General features: G+C 58.8%; 1 protein-coding gene across 1 annotated transcript in view; it reads left to right on the forward strand.

The window, feature by feature from the left end:
• The window catches only part of PHGDH (phosphoglycerate dehydrogenase), a 34,637-nt gene extending 22,842 nt beyond the window's left edge, over positions 1 to 11,795 (forward strand). Inside the window, exons 6-12 of the mRNA XM_028502899.2 lie at positions 3,308 to 3,440; positions 3,838 to 3,986; positions 5,471 to 5,623; positions 8,140 to 8,272; positions 9,408 to 9,538; positions 10,459 to 10,696; positions 11,504 to 11,795. Of these exons, the coding sequence (XP_028358700.1) occupies positions 3,308 to 3,440; positions 3,838 to 3,986; positions 5,471 to 5,623; positions 8,140 to 8,272; positions 9,408 to 9,538; positions 10,459 to 10,696; positions 11,504 to 11,658 (1,092 nt within the window). The 3' untranslated portion in view covers positions 11,659 to 11,795. The remainder of the gene's footprint in view (positions 1 to 3,307; positions 3,441 to 3,837; positions 3,987 to 5,470; positions 5,624 to 8,139; positions 8,273 to 9,407; positions 9,539 to 10,458; positions 10,697 to 11,503) is intronic.
• The last annotated feature ends 2,503 nt before the right edge of the window (positions 11,796 to 14,298 follow it).

Below are 14,298 nucleotides of genomic sequence, written 5' to 3' on the forward strand. Positions count from 1 at the left end.
GAAATAGTATACTATTTATGTTATTAAATATTTTAGCACATTTTGTGCTTCAATTTTTTTTTCTATTTTCCTCTAAAACCTAGGAGTGTCTTATGGTCTGAGAAATACAGTAAATTAAAAAAGAAGAGAAGCAGGAGCTCTTCTGTTGCTCCAACCTCAGGGGTCTGTCCGGGGGCTGCGATTAAGGTAGGGAGTTTTGAGGTGTTTTTTTTTTTAAGATTTTACTTTATTATTTATTTTTAAAGAGCCGAGAAGGGAGGGGGAAACAGAGGGAGAGAAACGTCAATATGTAGTTGCCTCTTGCGTGCCCCCTACTGGGGACCTGGCCTGCAACACAGGTGTGTGCCCTGACTGGGAATCCAAACAGCAACCCTTGGTTCACAGACCGGCACTCAGTCCACTGAGCCACACCAGCCAGGGCGAGGTGGGGGGTTCTCTCTGCACCTCCCCAAGGCTCCTCTGGAATAATGTATCCGAAATTGCCCCAACTTTTGCACATTCGGACATCTGACCCTTTCCAGGACACAGCAGGACCCCACTGAGGCACTGCTCTTTGGGCCCAGTATCAACATCCTGCCCGCCCCTGCCCCCACACATAGTCTCCGGGTATAAGGTCCCCAGGTCTTAGGTGAGCTCAGCTCCTGTCTGCCCTGGGCGTCTCCAGCAAGAAAGAAGAACGGGTTTTCTTTCCAGTCCTCTCCCTGCAGTGTGTGTGCAGGCGAAGCAGAAACTATCTGTCTCTGCGTGAGAGAAAGGGGAGTCAGGGCTGAGGGGGTGGGGGTGCTTATCTCCTCCTGTCCCCATCCCCCTCCCTTCAGCCCCAGGCAAGCTGGGCAGGGGCACTGGGCCAGCCTCTGCCTGAGACCCTTCCTCCAGGCAGTCTCCCCTCCCCTGTTCTTGCCTTCTGAGAGCTGTGTGAACCTGCTCCCTCAGGCTCGGCTTTGTGATCTCTGTCGGTGTCCGGTCTTCTCCCCTTTCGACATGAAAAACTACATCTGGTCTAGAGATGAAGGGGCCATTGTTCCAGCCAGCCTCTGAGCCCGCGGACAAAGGAGACTTGTGAGAATATGTGCAGGCTCCTCTCTCCTGCCTGGACAGCCCACTCTCCGCACGAGAAGTGAGCTTCTCACTGAGGGGTCGGCCGTGCGCCTGTGGTGGTCACCAGCTGGTGGTCCCACAGGGCACGGGGAGGCCGCCTCCTTCCCCAAAGGCTCTGCCGGTGGCTGGGCGGGAGCCCACGTGGCTTCCCTTCTTCCACAAGGAAAACGTGACCCAAAGCTACACTCATCCATAACCATTTTCAGTTTCCTCTCCAGAAGCTCTGGATTCCATACAGCCGTCCTCTTTGGCATTATTTTCTAAAATATAACTTTATTCCTCTGATTTCAAAAGAAATCCATAATCAGTAGGGAAGAGCTAAAAAGCATGGGAAAACACAAAAGAGAAGAAAGTGAATTTCACCATCCAGAGATAACCGCCGTTTAAGTGTTACTTTGCTTTCTGTTCTTTCTGTTTGTTTTTGTTTAACCCTGGGCCAGCTCTGAACATTCTCCTCTCGGGTTAAGGAAACTTTCTTTTCAAGGAACATTGAACCGCTGAAAGTTAGAGCAGGAGGTGACTTTGAAACCACCCAGCCGGCTTCTTTACTTCGGGTCGAGGGCCCAGGTCCAGGGGGCACTGACATGAGCCTGGCCACGGGTGACACCGACTGAGGCAGGCTCAGGTCCGGCTCTTCTCCTGGTTCCGAGTCCCATGTCTCTTGGGTCCTGCAGGCCTGCCTTCCTGAGGACACTGATGCCTTTGAGATTCTTAGAGCTCCAACACCTTTTCCCCTCGAGTCAGTGTTGCTGACAGGCACCGAGCTCACGGAGAGAGCTCTGGGCGGACACCTGGGTAGGTCTTCGCTGTCACAAGAGGTAGATGCTTCGCACCTGGTTGCACATGCTCCCTGCCGCTCGTGCTGCCTTGGTCGCCTTTAGCCTTGCCCCTGCTCAGAGACGCCTGACTGGTGGCCACACTGTTTCTGATGGAGCAGAGAGGTTTTCACCCGAGCCCCGTTTTTACAGTGGGGCCTCGGGCCGCCCCGCTCCCCTCCAGGTCAGCGGGTGGGCACTGGGAGTGCAGGCACTGGAGTCAACACCGGCTTGTGTCCCATCTGTGCCCCTCGCTGTTCTTGTGACTTGGCCAAATCACTTAACGTCTCTGCCTTGGTTTCCTCATCTGTCAAATGGGGGAACAATAGTACCTGGCCCATCAGGTAGGAGTTAGATGCGTGCACGTGACCCACAGTAAATCTTTGGGTCCTGCTACCTGAATGCTACCTGAATCTTTGTCATTATTACCTGTCACTACACGTCCTTTCTTCTTTCCTCTGAGCTCTGTCTCCTCCGACTTCGCTTCCTTCTCCCCATCACTGTATGTGATGACCTTCAGCTGACTTCAGGAGGTTGATGGAGCTTACACCCCAAGTTGCCCACCTGCCCCCATCTCCCAGGAGTCAACCTTCCTTCTCTGCAGCCTCAGGGAGGCCCCTCTGCTTTGGGGGCCCCCCTCCCCAGACTGAGGTCCTTGCTGAGCCCTTCCTCACTCATGATGCCTCAGTGTCTCACTTTTTTCCTCTGATGTCCTTGCTCCCCACACCCATCAGCCCTGCCTTGTCGAAAGCGTCTCTCTGTTAGTCATTTATACCCTCCTGTGGTTAATCACTATGTTACGCTATCCAAGACTAGCCACATCTTGAGCCTTACTAAAAGTACCTTCAGCAGAGGGGACCATCGTCTCCCTGTTGGTGTCAGCACAGGGACTTCACCCCCTTCCCTGATGCGAGTCCTCGCCGCCCCCGTCCCCACACCCCCTTCTTCCGCACTCCGTTCAGCTAGCCAGCGCCCCTGCCTGTGTTCCGGCCCCGTGGGTTCTCTGGCTGCAGCCAGCCTCTCTCCCCTCCCTGTCCTGGTCCCCCACGTGACCGTCCCCTCTCATGTGGGCCCCCCCTGCCTTCTAAGGGCTTCGGAGTTCCACCTGGTCTGCACAGAGCCGCTCTGCATTTGTGGTTGAGAACGTGCAGGCAGACACAGCTTCCTTTCAGCTCTGGCCCTGCCCCCTCCCAGCGAGTAAGCCCCGCCGCCTGGGGCTCTGAAGCGGAAAGGAGGGTAGCACCAACCCCGTTGTCTTGTTGTGAGAAGTAAACTGGTGTCTGCCAAAGGCTTAGGGTAGTGCTTGGTGTAAGGTACGTGCGCAGCGGTGGCCGTGATTAATACTACATATACCAGTAATCAGCAGTGACACTCCCTCTCTCACGTTTGACCAGACTGTAGGGTACGACCCCATCATTTCGCCAGAGGTCTCGGCCTCCTTCGGCGTTCAGCAGCTGCCCCTGGAGGAGATCTGGCCTCTCTGTGACTTCATCACTGTGCACACCCCTCTCCTGCCCTCCACCACAGGTAGGCGTGGCCCTACCTGGCCACAAAAGCTCTGGTCCACGGGCATCAGACGGGAGGGGTGAGTCCGCAGGGAGTTCTCGGGTGTCTGGGTGACCTGGGGCAACGTGTGTGACCAGTGGCCTATGGACACTAGCCGGGGTCACTGCAGGCCGTTCTGGTGCCAGCCCCACGGGAAGCAACAATAGCTGAGGGACTGACTTCCAGCGTGTTTCTAAACTGAGCCTGGCCCAGAGCCCCTGACAAGGGAGAGCTGAGACCAGAGAGGCCCTGGTGCCGAGGGAAGGAGGCCTGTGCGGAACAGCCGGGCGGGGAAGGGGGTCTGGAGCCGGATCCCGGCAGTGGGGTCCTGCACCCTCACGGCACCACCGCTACAAGCCAGCTCTCCCCTCCCTCCCAGGCCTGCTGAACGACGGCACCTTCGCGCAGTGCAAGAAGGGGGTGCGCGTGGTGAACTGTGCCCGCGGAGGGATCGTGGACGAGGGCGCTCTGCTGCGGGCCCTGCAGTCCGGCCATTGCGCCGGGGCCGCGCTGGACGTGTTCACGGATGTAAGTCTGGCGCCCGCGGGTGGGGGGAGGGGAGAGGCAGGAGCCCGGGGGCTCAGGGTGGTACGGAAGGCCTTTCTGATCACGGTCTCGGGGGCCGCGGTAAAGGGGAGAAATGGACATATATGTGTCAAAAATGACACCTTTGTGCTTGGGGGAGCCCTTGCAGGGTCTGGTCCAGCGACAGCCATGTTGTCCTCTGCAAAACTTGAGTTTTAAATAGGACCCGTGGTCTATGCTCAGCTGCGGCCGGGTGGATAACTTCAAAGACAGCAGGAAGTCCGTTCCAAGGTGGGGGATGCAGGGCAGAGAGGGAGAGGGTTCTGTGGGTGGTTCAGGTCTCTGATGAAGTGAACCCCACGCCTGGTCCACCCAGTGTCCGCTGGTTTTCCTTTCCTTCCTCTGTGTTGTGGGGGGTGGGGGGGGTGCCGGGGGAAGGAAGCCCCAGGACAGTGGTTAGATGGGTCCCCCAGTGCCGGGGGTGGGGGACTGCTCTCCCTAGGTCTCCCTCATCCACTCCCCGCCCACCCTGCCCTCAGGCAGAGGGAGTGATGAAGGGTGCATTTCTACTTGAACCTGGTGGCCTCTCTTAAACATCGGAGATCCAGGGAAGGGGCCTGGGCTCTGGGTGAGGCAGTGGGCGTTTGCTGCATGTGTAACAGCCGTGTGGCCTTGGCGAGTCCCCGGCCCACCCTGAGCCCCGCAGCGCTCGGTGTCCGCTCCCTGCCCGGGGTGGGCAGTGCGCTGGGTTTTTGTCCTTGGTGACCTTTCTCAGCTAGACCGTGGGGTCCCCGACGGCGGGTGTGCCCGACCCTCTCCCCAGCACAGCACCTCGCCTTCCCTGCTCTCCTCGGCCTCCGCAGAGCACTCGCTGCCAGGCCCTGGGACTCACGGGGTGACGTGGGAGCCCACGGAGCCCTCGCCTGAGTGGCCGGATGAGGCCTTAGTTACATTCCCAAGGGCAATACTTTGTGCTCAGCGAGCAGAGGGGTGGAGGGACACCGGAGGGAGGGGTGGCGGCACTGGGTGGGCTGCCTGCCTGTCCTCGCGAGAACCACTGTGTGGCGCGCCTGCAAGGAGCATGCTGGCAAGGGTCATAAGGATGCAGTGAAGGGGGGCTTCAGGAAAGAGCAGCAACAACAACAGTTACCGCTGCTTCAGAACCTCTAGCGTTACCTCCATGACGCTGTTAATGAGGTAGGTGGCACTAACCCACTTTGTAGACAGGGAAACCAAGGCTCACAGAGATGGAGATTTGCCCAAAGGCACATTCAGATGTGGTCCCCGGCTCTGTCCCCAACTTTGCTGTGATGGGGCGTCCATGAGGAAGCCAGTTATGGCGTCCAGTGACCGCCCTGACAAAATAGAAGTACAATAATAGAAGGGGCAACATCCCTCCTGCCTTGCCCCCCCACCCTCCCCCCCAACTTCCCGCACGCCCCAGGGCAGTCCATGGCAGCCAAGCAGGTGTGTCTCTTCCTGGGCAGGAGCCGCCGCGGGACCGAGCCTTGGTGGACCACGAGAACGTCATCAGCTGCCCCCACCTGGGCGCCAGCACCAGGGAGGCCCAGAGCCGCTGCGGGGAGGAAATCGCCGTCCAGTTCGTGGACATGGTGAAGGGGAAGTCCCTGATGGGGGTTGTAAGTATCTGTGGGTGGGGTGGGGCCGGTGGTCCGAGGAGGGAGCAGGGGTCTTGGGGATGGGGATGGGGACAGCGGGGACGAGCCACAGTGTGGTGCTCTGGGAGCTGCAGGTAAGGGATTCCACTGGGGCCAGCCTCTGGGTGGGGTGGCTGGGGCTGGCCTGCCCCTCGCCCCTGCAGCCGAGGCCTGGCCTCAGGTCCGCCTGATGGACTGTAGCCCCGAGTGGAGATGGCAGCTCTTCCCGGGGCCCAGTATCCAGAGAAAGGCCTCTTTGTTCTCCACGCGCCTTGGGAGTGAGGGAGTGCGGCTGGGGTGAGCGCTGGACGCCGTGGGGGCGGGGCGCGCAGTGGCTTGTGGAGAAAGCCCCGGGACGGGGAGGGCGCTCTCAGCACTCCTTCCGTTGTGTCGTCATAGGCCCCTGGGTGGGGGCTGCCCTGCCCAGACGACCTGCCCCTTCCTCCCCCGAGTTTACTCAGTGCTCTGAGATTGGAGTGAGTGAGGGTGGGGCGGGGCAGGGCCACCCTGACCCTACTGGCTGACCCTCCACGCAGGGGTTTTCAGTGATGGGACAAAACTGTGGCAGGAGACACACAGGCGACTTGGCTCGGCCCCTCCAGCCCTGGGTGGACAGCCCAGCCCTGAGGGCCACCCTGTCCTCCACGTCCAGTGACAGTAAGGGAACCAGCTGCTGCCCTGCAGGAGGACCCCTCAGGGCCAGCTGGTGGCCACCACAGGACACTTGTCCTGTCTGTGTCTGTTGGCTCCTCAGGACAGGGCACGCTTTCTCACTACTTGTGCACAGCCGAGGCCTCTGAGCAGGCCCGTGCCTCCTGTGGGACGCTGTTTGGAGCCTGGGCTGAGGTTGGGGCTACGACCTCTGGCAGCCGTCGTGGGCCTGGCTGCTCCCCTTCAGCCATTCCTCAGGCAGGTTCCCGCCCGTGCCGTCGCGGCCCCGGGAGACAGGCACGCTGTCGTTGGGTGGCAGTGGCATTTCAGGCCTTTTTGTGAAGGGACTGCCTCTTTAACACCAGCTCCAGCACATGGAACCACAAAATGTCCCCATCTTTAGAGGAAAAAATCCCTTTGTCAAAATAGTTAAAAGTGGGCAAATTGAACTCTCCACCCAAAGCAGCTGATGGTCTTCGGGTAGGCATTTGGAAACAAAGATATTCTGGTCATGTAGAAACTGTGTCTCCCCGATTCTTCACCGTGTCCTCAGTTCGGTTCTGTTCCAACCCTGGACACTGACTGACAGGGTTTGGCTGGACCCCAGAGGCACCCGGCTTCCTGGAGCCTTCCTGCTCGCCTTCTAGAAAAGACTGAGCCTCCTTGTACTGGGCAGACCTGCCCTGAGCACCCCCAGAGTTGGGCTCTGCGGGTGCTGCACAGAGGTCAGAATCCAGGCAGGGGCCCTGCTTCTAGAAGCTTCTTAGTTACTTACCTTCCTTCACCTGCCACAAGCTCCCAAGCCACCCAGCTGTTCTGTGACACTTGGGCTCTGCTCCCAGCAGCCGGCCTTCTCTCGTCCCACCTCCTGGCTCACCGCTGCTCTTCGCTGGGTTCCCTGGAGAGGAGCATGGGGGGGCACCGGATGGGAAAGCCCTCACCAGGCTGCCGCCCACACAGCAGAGTCTGAGGGGGTGCCCCGTCTTCTTGGTCATTCTTTGTCAACGACATCCTGACGCTGCCTTCTAATTCCCTGCTAGTTACATTGTTAGGAGAACGGGAATGCACGCATCCATGTTTGCTGTTCCCCACGTCTTGTAGCAGTGTGTCGGTTTCTGCCGAACCCAGGTGTCTAGGTCAGTCCCTCTTCGGTGGTTCTTTTTACAAGTTGTCTCACGGAAGTGGCCCGTGCGTAACTCAGAGCCAGAGCCTCTGGAGCCACAGAATGGGGTAGAGGTGTTGACCCAGGATAAGCGGGCTTTGTTACCCATCCCCCGGTGGGGTGGGTCCAGGTGACCAGGCCCCAGACTTACTACTGTAGGAGGGCACGTGGCTTCCCCCTCCAACTGCCCTGCGTGCCTGCGGTGGGCTTCACAGGGGTCCACGTTTGAAGAATGATGGAATTGTCAGAAGTGTATGAATCCATCCAGCTTTATAAATTGTGTTAATTTGGTCAAAGTGTTGAATGACAATGTAAATACTTCCTTTTTTACAAAAAAAAAAGAATCAAGATTAAAAGTGAAAAAGAAGAAAGCATATTAGGAACGCCACCCAGAGAGACCTGCCCCTCCGTGTCCAAGTGACGGTGGGGCGGCGGAGGGGCTGGCTCCATTCCGGGAGGGAGAAATGCCCCCCTAATCCCCACCCCCTTCTGGCAATTTGGAGTGGCCTTAGCCTTTGATGCCCTTTTCTGTAGCTCTCCTCAGCTGTGGCAGCCAGTGGTGATCCTGCTGTTGGCTGATGGCAGGTGTCAGACCCGAGGCGCCGAAAGCCAGCAGCGGACCTTGTTTGGACAGGTGTGCCTGTCCCACTTCTGCTATCCTCAGCCCTACCTCCCGTCTCTGCAGGTGAATGCCCAGGCTCTTACCAGCGCCTTCTCTCCGCACACCAAGCCTTGGATTGGCCTGGCAGAGGCTCTGGGGACACTGATGCGAGCCTGGGCTGGGTCCCCCAAAGGGACCATCCAGGTGGTAACGCAGGGTGAGCTGGGGACCCTGCAGAGGGTGGGGGAGGGGGCTCGGGCTCTGCACTCCGCTCGCTCTGCCTGCTGCGGATCAGACGGTGAGGGACTCGGAGGTGGCCCTGGTCTTGGGACCCTGTGTCTCACATTCTGGGTGTGACTTACCTGCTACTAAGTCGAGACAGGAGAGGAGGGAACCAAACGTCATTGGGAAATAGACTTAATTTCCACAAATCATATTTGTGCAGTATTTTAAAGGGGTGCATGTTTGGGGTGCAAGAGAAACCTCCATAGAGACAGTTTCCTGCGAGGCACGGTGGGATGGGTGGCGGGAGTCCTGGATGTCCTGGTTTTGACCTGTCACGTACCTGCCGTGTGATTTTCCATCTCTGAGCTGTGAGCTCCTCCATGTGTGAAGTGAGAGCCAGGGTGGGTGTGCCAGACGAGGTGGTGGGGACATTCTGTGCTCAACGACAGACTGGCTGATGGCCTTGGGCGTTTGTTCAGCTGTGGCTTGGGAACAGAACAGCGCCCCCTGTCGGCCCATCCATGACCGAGCAGGCTCCAGCCACCTTGGCGCTGGGTCCAGCCCTCTGCAGATGTGCTTGAGAGACCAGAGAGGTGCCCAGTCCCCTACATCTTGCAGAGGCTGGCCCTCCCCATTGAGGGTTGGGTGCGGACTCTCTTGGGGAGAGACTGGAGTTGGGGTGGGAAGGCCCAGAGCATGGTGGGTCCTGGGCAAAGCCCCAGAGGGAACTGGACCACAGCTGTTTCAGTCACCCCTGTCTTCCTCCCTTTCCTGAGGCCAGCAGGGGTGTGAGTGCCAGGAAGGGGTGGGAGCAATGCGTTTTTCAAGTGTCCTTTCGGAGGATGACAGGCAGGCCAGGGTGGACAGACCACAACAGGTGTGTGAGGGCACTGGATTTGGGCGGAGTTTTTGAGAGGAGTTTTTAGATGGGTTGAGAGTGTCCCAGGGTCCTGACCTAGACAGGGCCAGGCCTGCTGACCCACTGTGTCCCCCTCCCAGGGATGCAGGGCTGCCTCGGGCCCCCAGCCATGCAGTGAGGAGCCTGTCACGCTGGGTGCCAGGGCCCCCTGCCCCTCCCATGTTGCTCCGTAAACAGTGACCTTACAGGGGCATCTTTTCGATCTCAGGAACATCCCTGAAGAATGCTGGGAACTGCCTAAGCCCTGCAGTCATCGTCGGCCTCCTGAAAGACGCATCCCAGCAAGCGGACGTGAACTTGGTGAACGCCAAGCTGCTGGTGAAGGAGGCTGGCCTCAATGTGGGTGCCCACCCGCCCTCCCTCCAGCCCATCAGCACTGCCTTTCTCCTCCCCTTCCATCTGCAGAGCGGGCTCGCGGCCTTGCTCCGTGGGCGGGGCCCTGGGTGCAGTCCTGCCTTTGACACCGTGTGCCCGTGAGAGGTGGCATAGATTAAGTCTCTGTCTGTAAAGTGGGGATAGTACCTGACTCCAAGCGTTGCTGTGTATGACTAATACATGTGAAAGTGCTGTGCGAGTACGTGCTGTGACAGCACCTCATTTCACAGCCGAGGAAACAGAGGAGACGGGCTGCCTGTGGCTGGAGGCTGGGAGTGAGCCCAGCGCGCTCAGCCTCTGACTCCACCCAGTGCTCCGTTCACCGCGGAACCGGTTTCTTGCTTAGCTTGCAGACTCCGCGGGAACCAGTACACCCTCTTAGCCTCTGCCGCCCCCGTGGCTTTTCTTTGGCATCTTTCCCTCTGGTTCCCTTTGTAGATCAAAGTCTGTGTTTCTCAGCCAGTGGGAGCTGGCAGAAGCAGTGGGAAGTGGGGCTCTCACAGCCCCCCTCTCCACCCCTGCACTCCTGTCAGGCCTCTGGTTGTGTGTAGGAAGCAGTGAACAGGAGGGACTAGACTGGGTCACCCTCTGGGCAGACCTGCTAACCCAGGTCCTCACAGCCCCGCCTCCCCCTTTCCTCCCTCGCTCCTACCCCTCCTCTCCAAGCTGTTACCTGTACCTTGTGGGGGCCCCTGACTGGACTGTCCCAGGAACCTGTTGTTCAGGGGCTTAAGGCTTAGCCCATTGGCCCTCTCCCCCAGCCCAGAACTGCTGACCGGGTTGGCCAGGCTGACCTACAAATCCACCATGGGACCAAGGGGGAGGGCGGGTGCAATGCAGACAGCAGAAACAACTGCGTCTGGTCTCCTGCCTTCTCTCTGCAGGTGATCACCTCCCACAACCCTGCGGCGCTAGGAGAGCAAGGCTGTGGGGAGTGCCTCCTGACCGTGGCCCTGGCGGGTGCCCCCTACCAGGCTGTGGGTTTGGTGCAGGGCACCACACCCGTGCTGCAGGCACTCAACGGCGCCGTCTTCAGACCGGAAGTGCCTCTCCGCAGGGGCCTGCCCCTGCTGCTGTTCCGGGCTCAGCCCTCCAACCCTGCCCTGCTGCCCACGGTGGTTGGTGAGGAGGGGCCCACGGGGCTGGCCGGTGTCCTGAGGCAGGGGTGGTTGGTTGGGGCAGGGGGTGCCCTGGCCTGGGATTGGGTTCCATAGACTTTAGCATCCTTCAGCTCCTCTCCGGCCTCGGGGTATCTCTGGATCTGCAGAAGACACAGGGTCTGTCATGGCGGTTGCCAGGACATTGAGAAGCAGATACAGAGTTCGGAGGGAAGTGCCTCGCCTGAGGTTGCCGGGCAGCGCCGCCACAGGGCAGGGCGGCAGGGGTTGGGCCTCAGAGCCCCCATTAACTGGGCTGCTCACCATGTGAAGTGCACAGCGGGGACCTGCTCACGGAGCCACATCCAGGAGCTCAGCCCAGGACCACATCCCAGGAGTGGAGGGCGGGTTTCCTTCTGACTGCAGCCAGCCTGCCGGGCATCCCCACCTGCCTCAGTGCCCTGGCGCCCCAGTTTCTGGGAGCTGTAGAGCACACTTCCTGGCAGAGTGTCCTCAGAGGGCCTCATTTCCCCATCTTGCCAGCGCCCGGAGGAACTTTCCCCCGCTTTCCTCTCCCTGTTGGTCTGGGGGAAGCAGGCAGCCTGCAGGTCAGGCCGTTGCACTAGTGTGTGCCTTCCGGCCTTGCCTGGTGGTCAGGGAGTTCTGAAGCCTCCGGGACAGCGAGGGAAGCCTCGAGGGTGTTCCCTCCCTCAGCTCTCTGCATCTGACACCGTCACCCCTGTTGCGGCTTGGATCACAGCAGTCCGAGACCCCCAGTCCCCTCGCTTCTCCTTCCCCGTGCCCAGGGCTGACCAGGGGTTTTTCTTCCCAGGGCTCCTGGCAGAGGCAGGCGTGCAGCTGGTGTCCTACCAGACCTCGGTGGTGTCAGACGGGGAGACCTGGCACGTCATGGGCATCTCCTCCCCACTGCCCAGCCTGGACGCCTGGAAGCAGCACGTGACCGAGGCCTTCCAGTTTCACTTCTAACCTTGGGACTCACCAGGCCCAGCCTCAGGGGCTTCGAGACCACCAGTGGGAGAGCACGTGCCTGGGGCTGACATGGCCTGTGTGGTCTGACCCCTGTAGCACAGCAATAACCACCTAGTAAAGAGCCCACCCCTTCTCTTTGTCGTTGTGTTGTCATTACTCACAAGAGCCACTAGAAGGCGCCCCGGGGCAGCCACGGGCTGGCTTTGGCTGCAGGGGGCGGGGGCGGGGGCGGAGGCGGTGGACGACCGACCAACTGCAGGCATGGGTGCGGGTGCCCCGAAGGGGATCTCCCTCTGCTTCCCAGGTTTCGGATCCTTTCCATCGGGGACTAGACACACACAGAACAAACAGGTGATGTGCTTTGGAGGAGCACAGACTCCTCCTGCAGAAGTCTGCACCTGGGGGAGGGACCGGGCATGCACAGGTCGCTGGGAGCACAGAGCGAGGCGCCACAGCAGGGGCACGTGACCTCTGCGGAGCCCAGGGGAGGAAGCAGTCCAGCCGAGTATGGTTTCTCTGAGACGTTTGAGGGGATTTCATGGAGGGAAGACCGTGTGAGCAAGGTGTGGGGCATGAGAAGATCAGGCGAGTTTACAAAGCCAGCTCCGCATGGGTTGGAGAGGGTATCAGTTGATGTGTTTTTAAAGATTTTCAAGGAAGATGACAGAATGGAGCTCCTGATCCTAAGGGTTTCACTTTTTGAGGTTTTTCCCTGTTAATAGGGGATGGTGCATCTCTACCTCGTGCCCGGCAGCTTCTCTCTGAGACTGCGGCCCAGGTTTAAAGCCTGGCACAGGGCATTGATGGGCATGGACAGGAGCAAACTCTCCACCTGGGCCTCCTCTGTGCTGTGGTTGTGCTACAGGGTGGCAGGAGGGCTACCAGGAGTCGCTGTGCAAGCATCGGCAGTGAGCTCAGAGGACTACCATGTCACCTTGCTGCAGGGGACCTGAAAGGGGACAGGCCAGAATGAGACCAGCAAGGTTGGCTTTGAGTGGCTCTGATTTTTTCAATGCAGTGTTTTATGGGAATAACAGAGGCAGTTGGTGAAGCTTGTTCTTTCACACCTGTGCCTTTGAGGACATAAGCAGGTCTCAGTCTTTTACAGAGAAGTCCTTACACTAAAGAGCCTTCCCCTTGACCTGGTCGTGACTGTCAGCCAGGTCTGGAGGGCGTGTCCTGACTCTCAAGCCACCTACCCCCTCCTACTGAAGAGAGATCTGTGCACCACATGGCGTCTGGTGAGGGGTCACTTGGAAAAAACAGGCAGGGATTAATGAAATGAAACATTGAGCTCAATTTTCAGCCTCTCAGGCTCTTCCCTCAAAACTCCCTAGACAGACCATATTCTGTGCTAAGGTGGCCAGGACAATTCTGAAAACCCAAATTACATGAGCATCCCACAGTCCCTTCCTAGACGTGAGTGGCACACTTGAGCATGGGGCAATTTCACTGCGTTGCCCTGTTTAGTCACTGCTCACATAAATGCTCCCAAATTTAAAAAGGCATGATTATTAAAAACCCAGCTAGCGCACCACAGGAGGTGCTGTTTGCTCCTCTATGCTACTCTGCTGTTTGTGGCATCTCTGTACCGCCTGACCTCAGAGTGGAATACCCACGGCCAGAAGGTTCTCATGAGCCCCGTGATGGAGGCGGCAAATGCTGGAACGGGGACTGGCCTCAGAATCCCGGGACACTGAGATTTAGAAATGTGTGTGTGTGTGTGTGTGTGTGTGTGTGTGCGCGCGCGCGCGCGCGCTCACTGTGATGACTGGGGACCCTCGGTGGCGGTCAGCAGGCTGGGTGGGCAGCTCTCCACATCTGTTTGACCGTCACATGTTGAGTGCCCTGGCTTGGGATGAGTGTAACGTGGCTCCATGTCCTAGTCTAGGAATCACTTCCTCTTCTTTCCTGCTCTGGGTCCGTCCCCCTGGCTGATGTTTGCCCACACTGGGAAGTTCTTTCTCTGCATGATGGGAACCGTCCTTAGAGTGACGGGGCGACTGGAAAATCATTCCCTCCTAGTTGGCCCTACACGGGGAGAGGGCTTTGTTGGGAGCCGGCGGGAGTCTGTTTTAACAACATGGGCCCCAGAGCTGCCAGAGGGAGGCCTAGGGCTCAGGGTCAAAGTCAGTGAAGAAGGAGCAATGAAGGCAGTGGGAACCTCTCTGTCAGGGTGGCAATGACCAGCATCATCCTGAGTGCCCCGAGCTGAGCCAGGGCTGACCCCCAGCAGGCGTGCAGGGGCCCAGGCAGCATCCTGAGAGCCTCATTGTTAAATATTGTTGACGTCAGCCCCGTGCTTCGTCCAAATGACTGCTGAGCGGAGGCTGGTCTGGCCCCAGCAGCAGGTACTATGGAAGGTCTCAGTTGCTGGGGCCCATGGGGGCAGTTCCAGCATCAAGAGCCCCCAGTGAACTACAAAGGCAAGTCTCTAACCTCAAGAGGGCAGGTGAATGTGGGCTTTCTCCCGTGGCCACTGACACTACTTGGAGTATCTCAGGAAAGGCATGTATTGTCCTACCATGCCAGTCGACTAGACTGAGGGCCCCCAAACAGCTTGCTGGGGGGGAGCAGGCAGTAGGGGTTAGCAAAGGGCTGCTAAGGGGCAGCCACAGCCGGTGTCCTAGAGCCGGA

Source organism: Phyllostomus discolor, chromosome 14 (assembly GCF_004126475.2).
Source record: "Phyllostomus discolor isolate MPI-MPIP mPhyDis1 chromosome 14, mPhyDis1.pri.v3, whole genome shotgun sequence".
In the NCBI taxonomy this organism is placed as follows: domain Eukaryota; kingdom Metazoa; phylum Chordata; class Mammalia; order Chiroptera; family Phyllostomidae; genus Phyllostomus; species Phyllostomus discolor.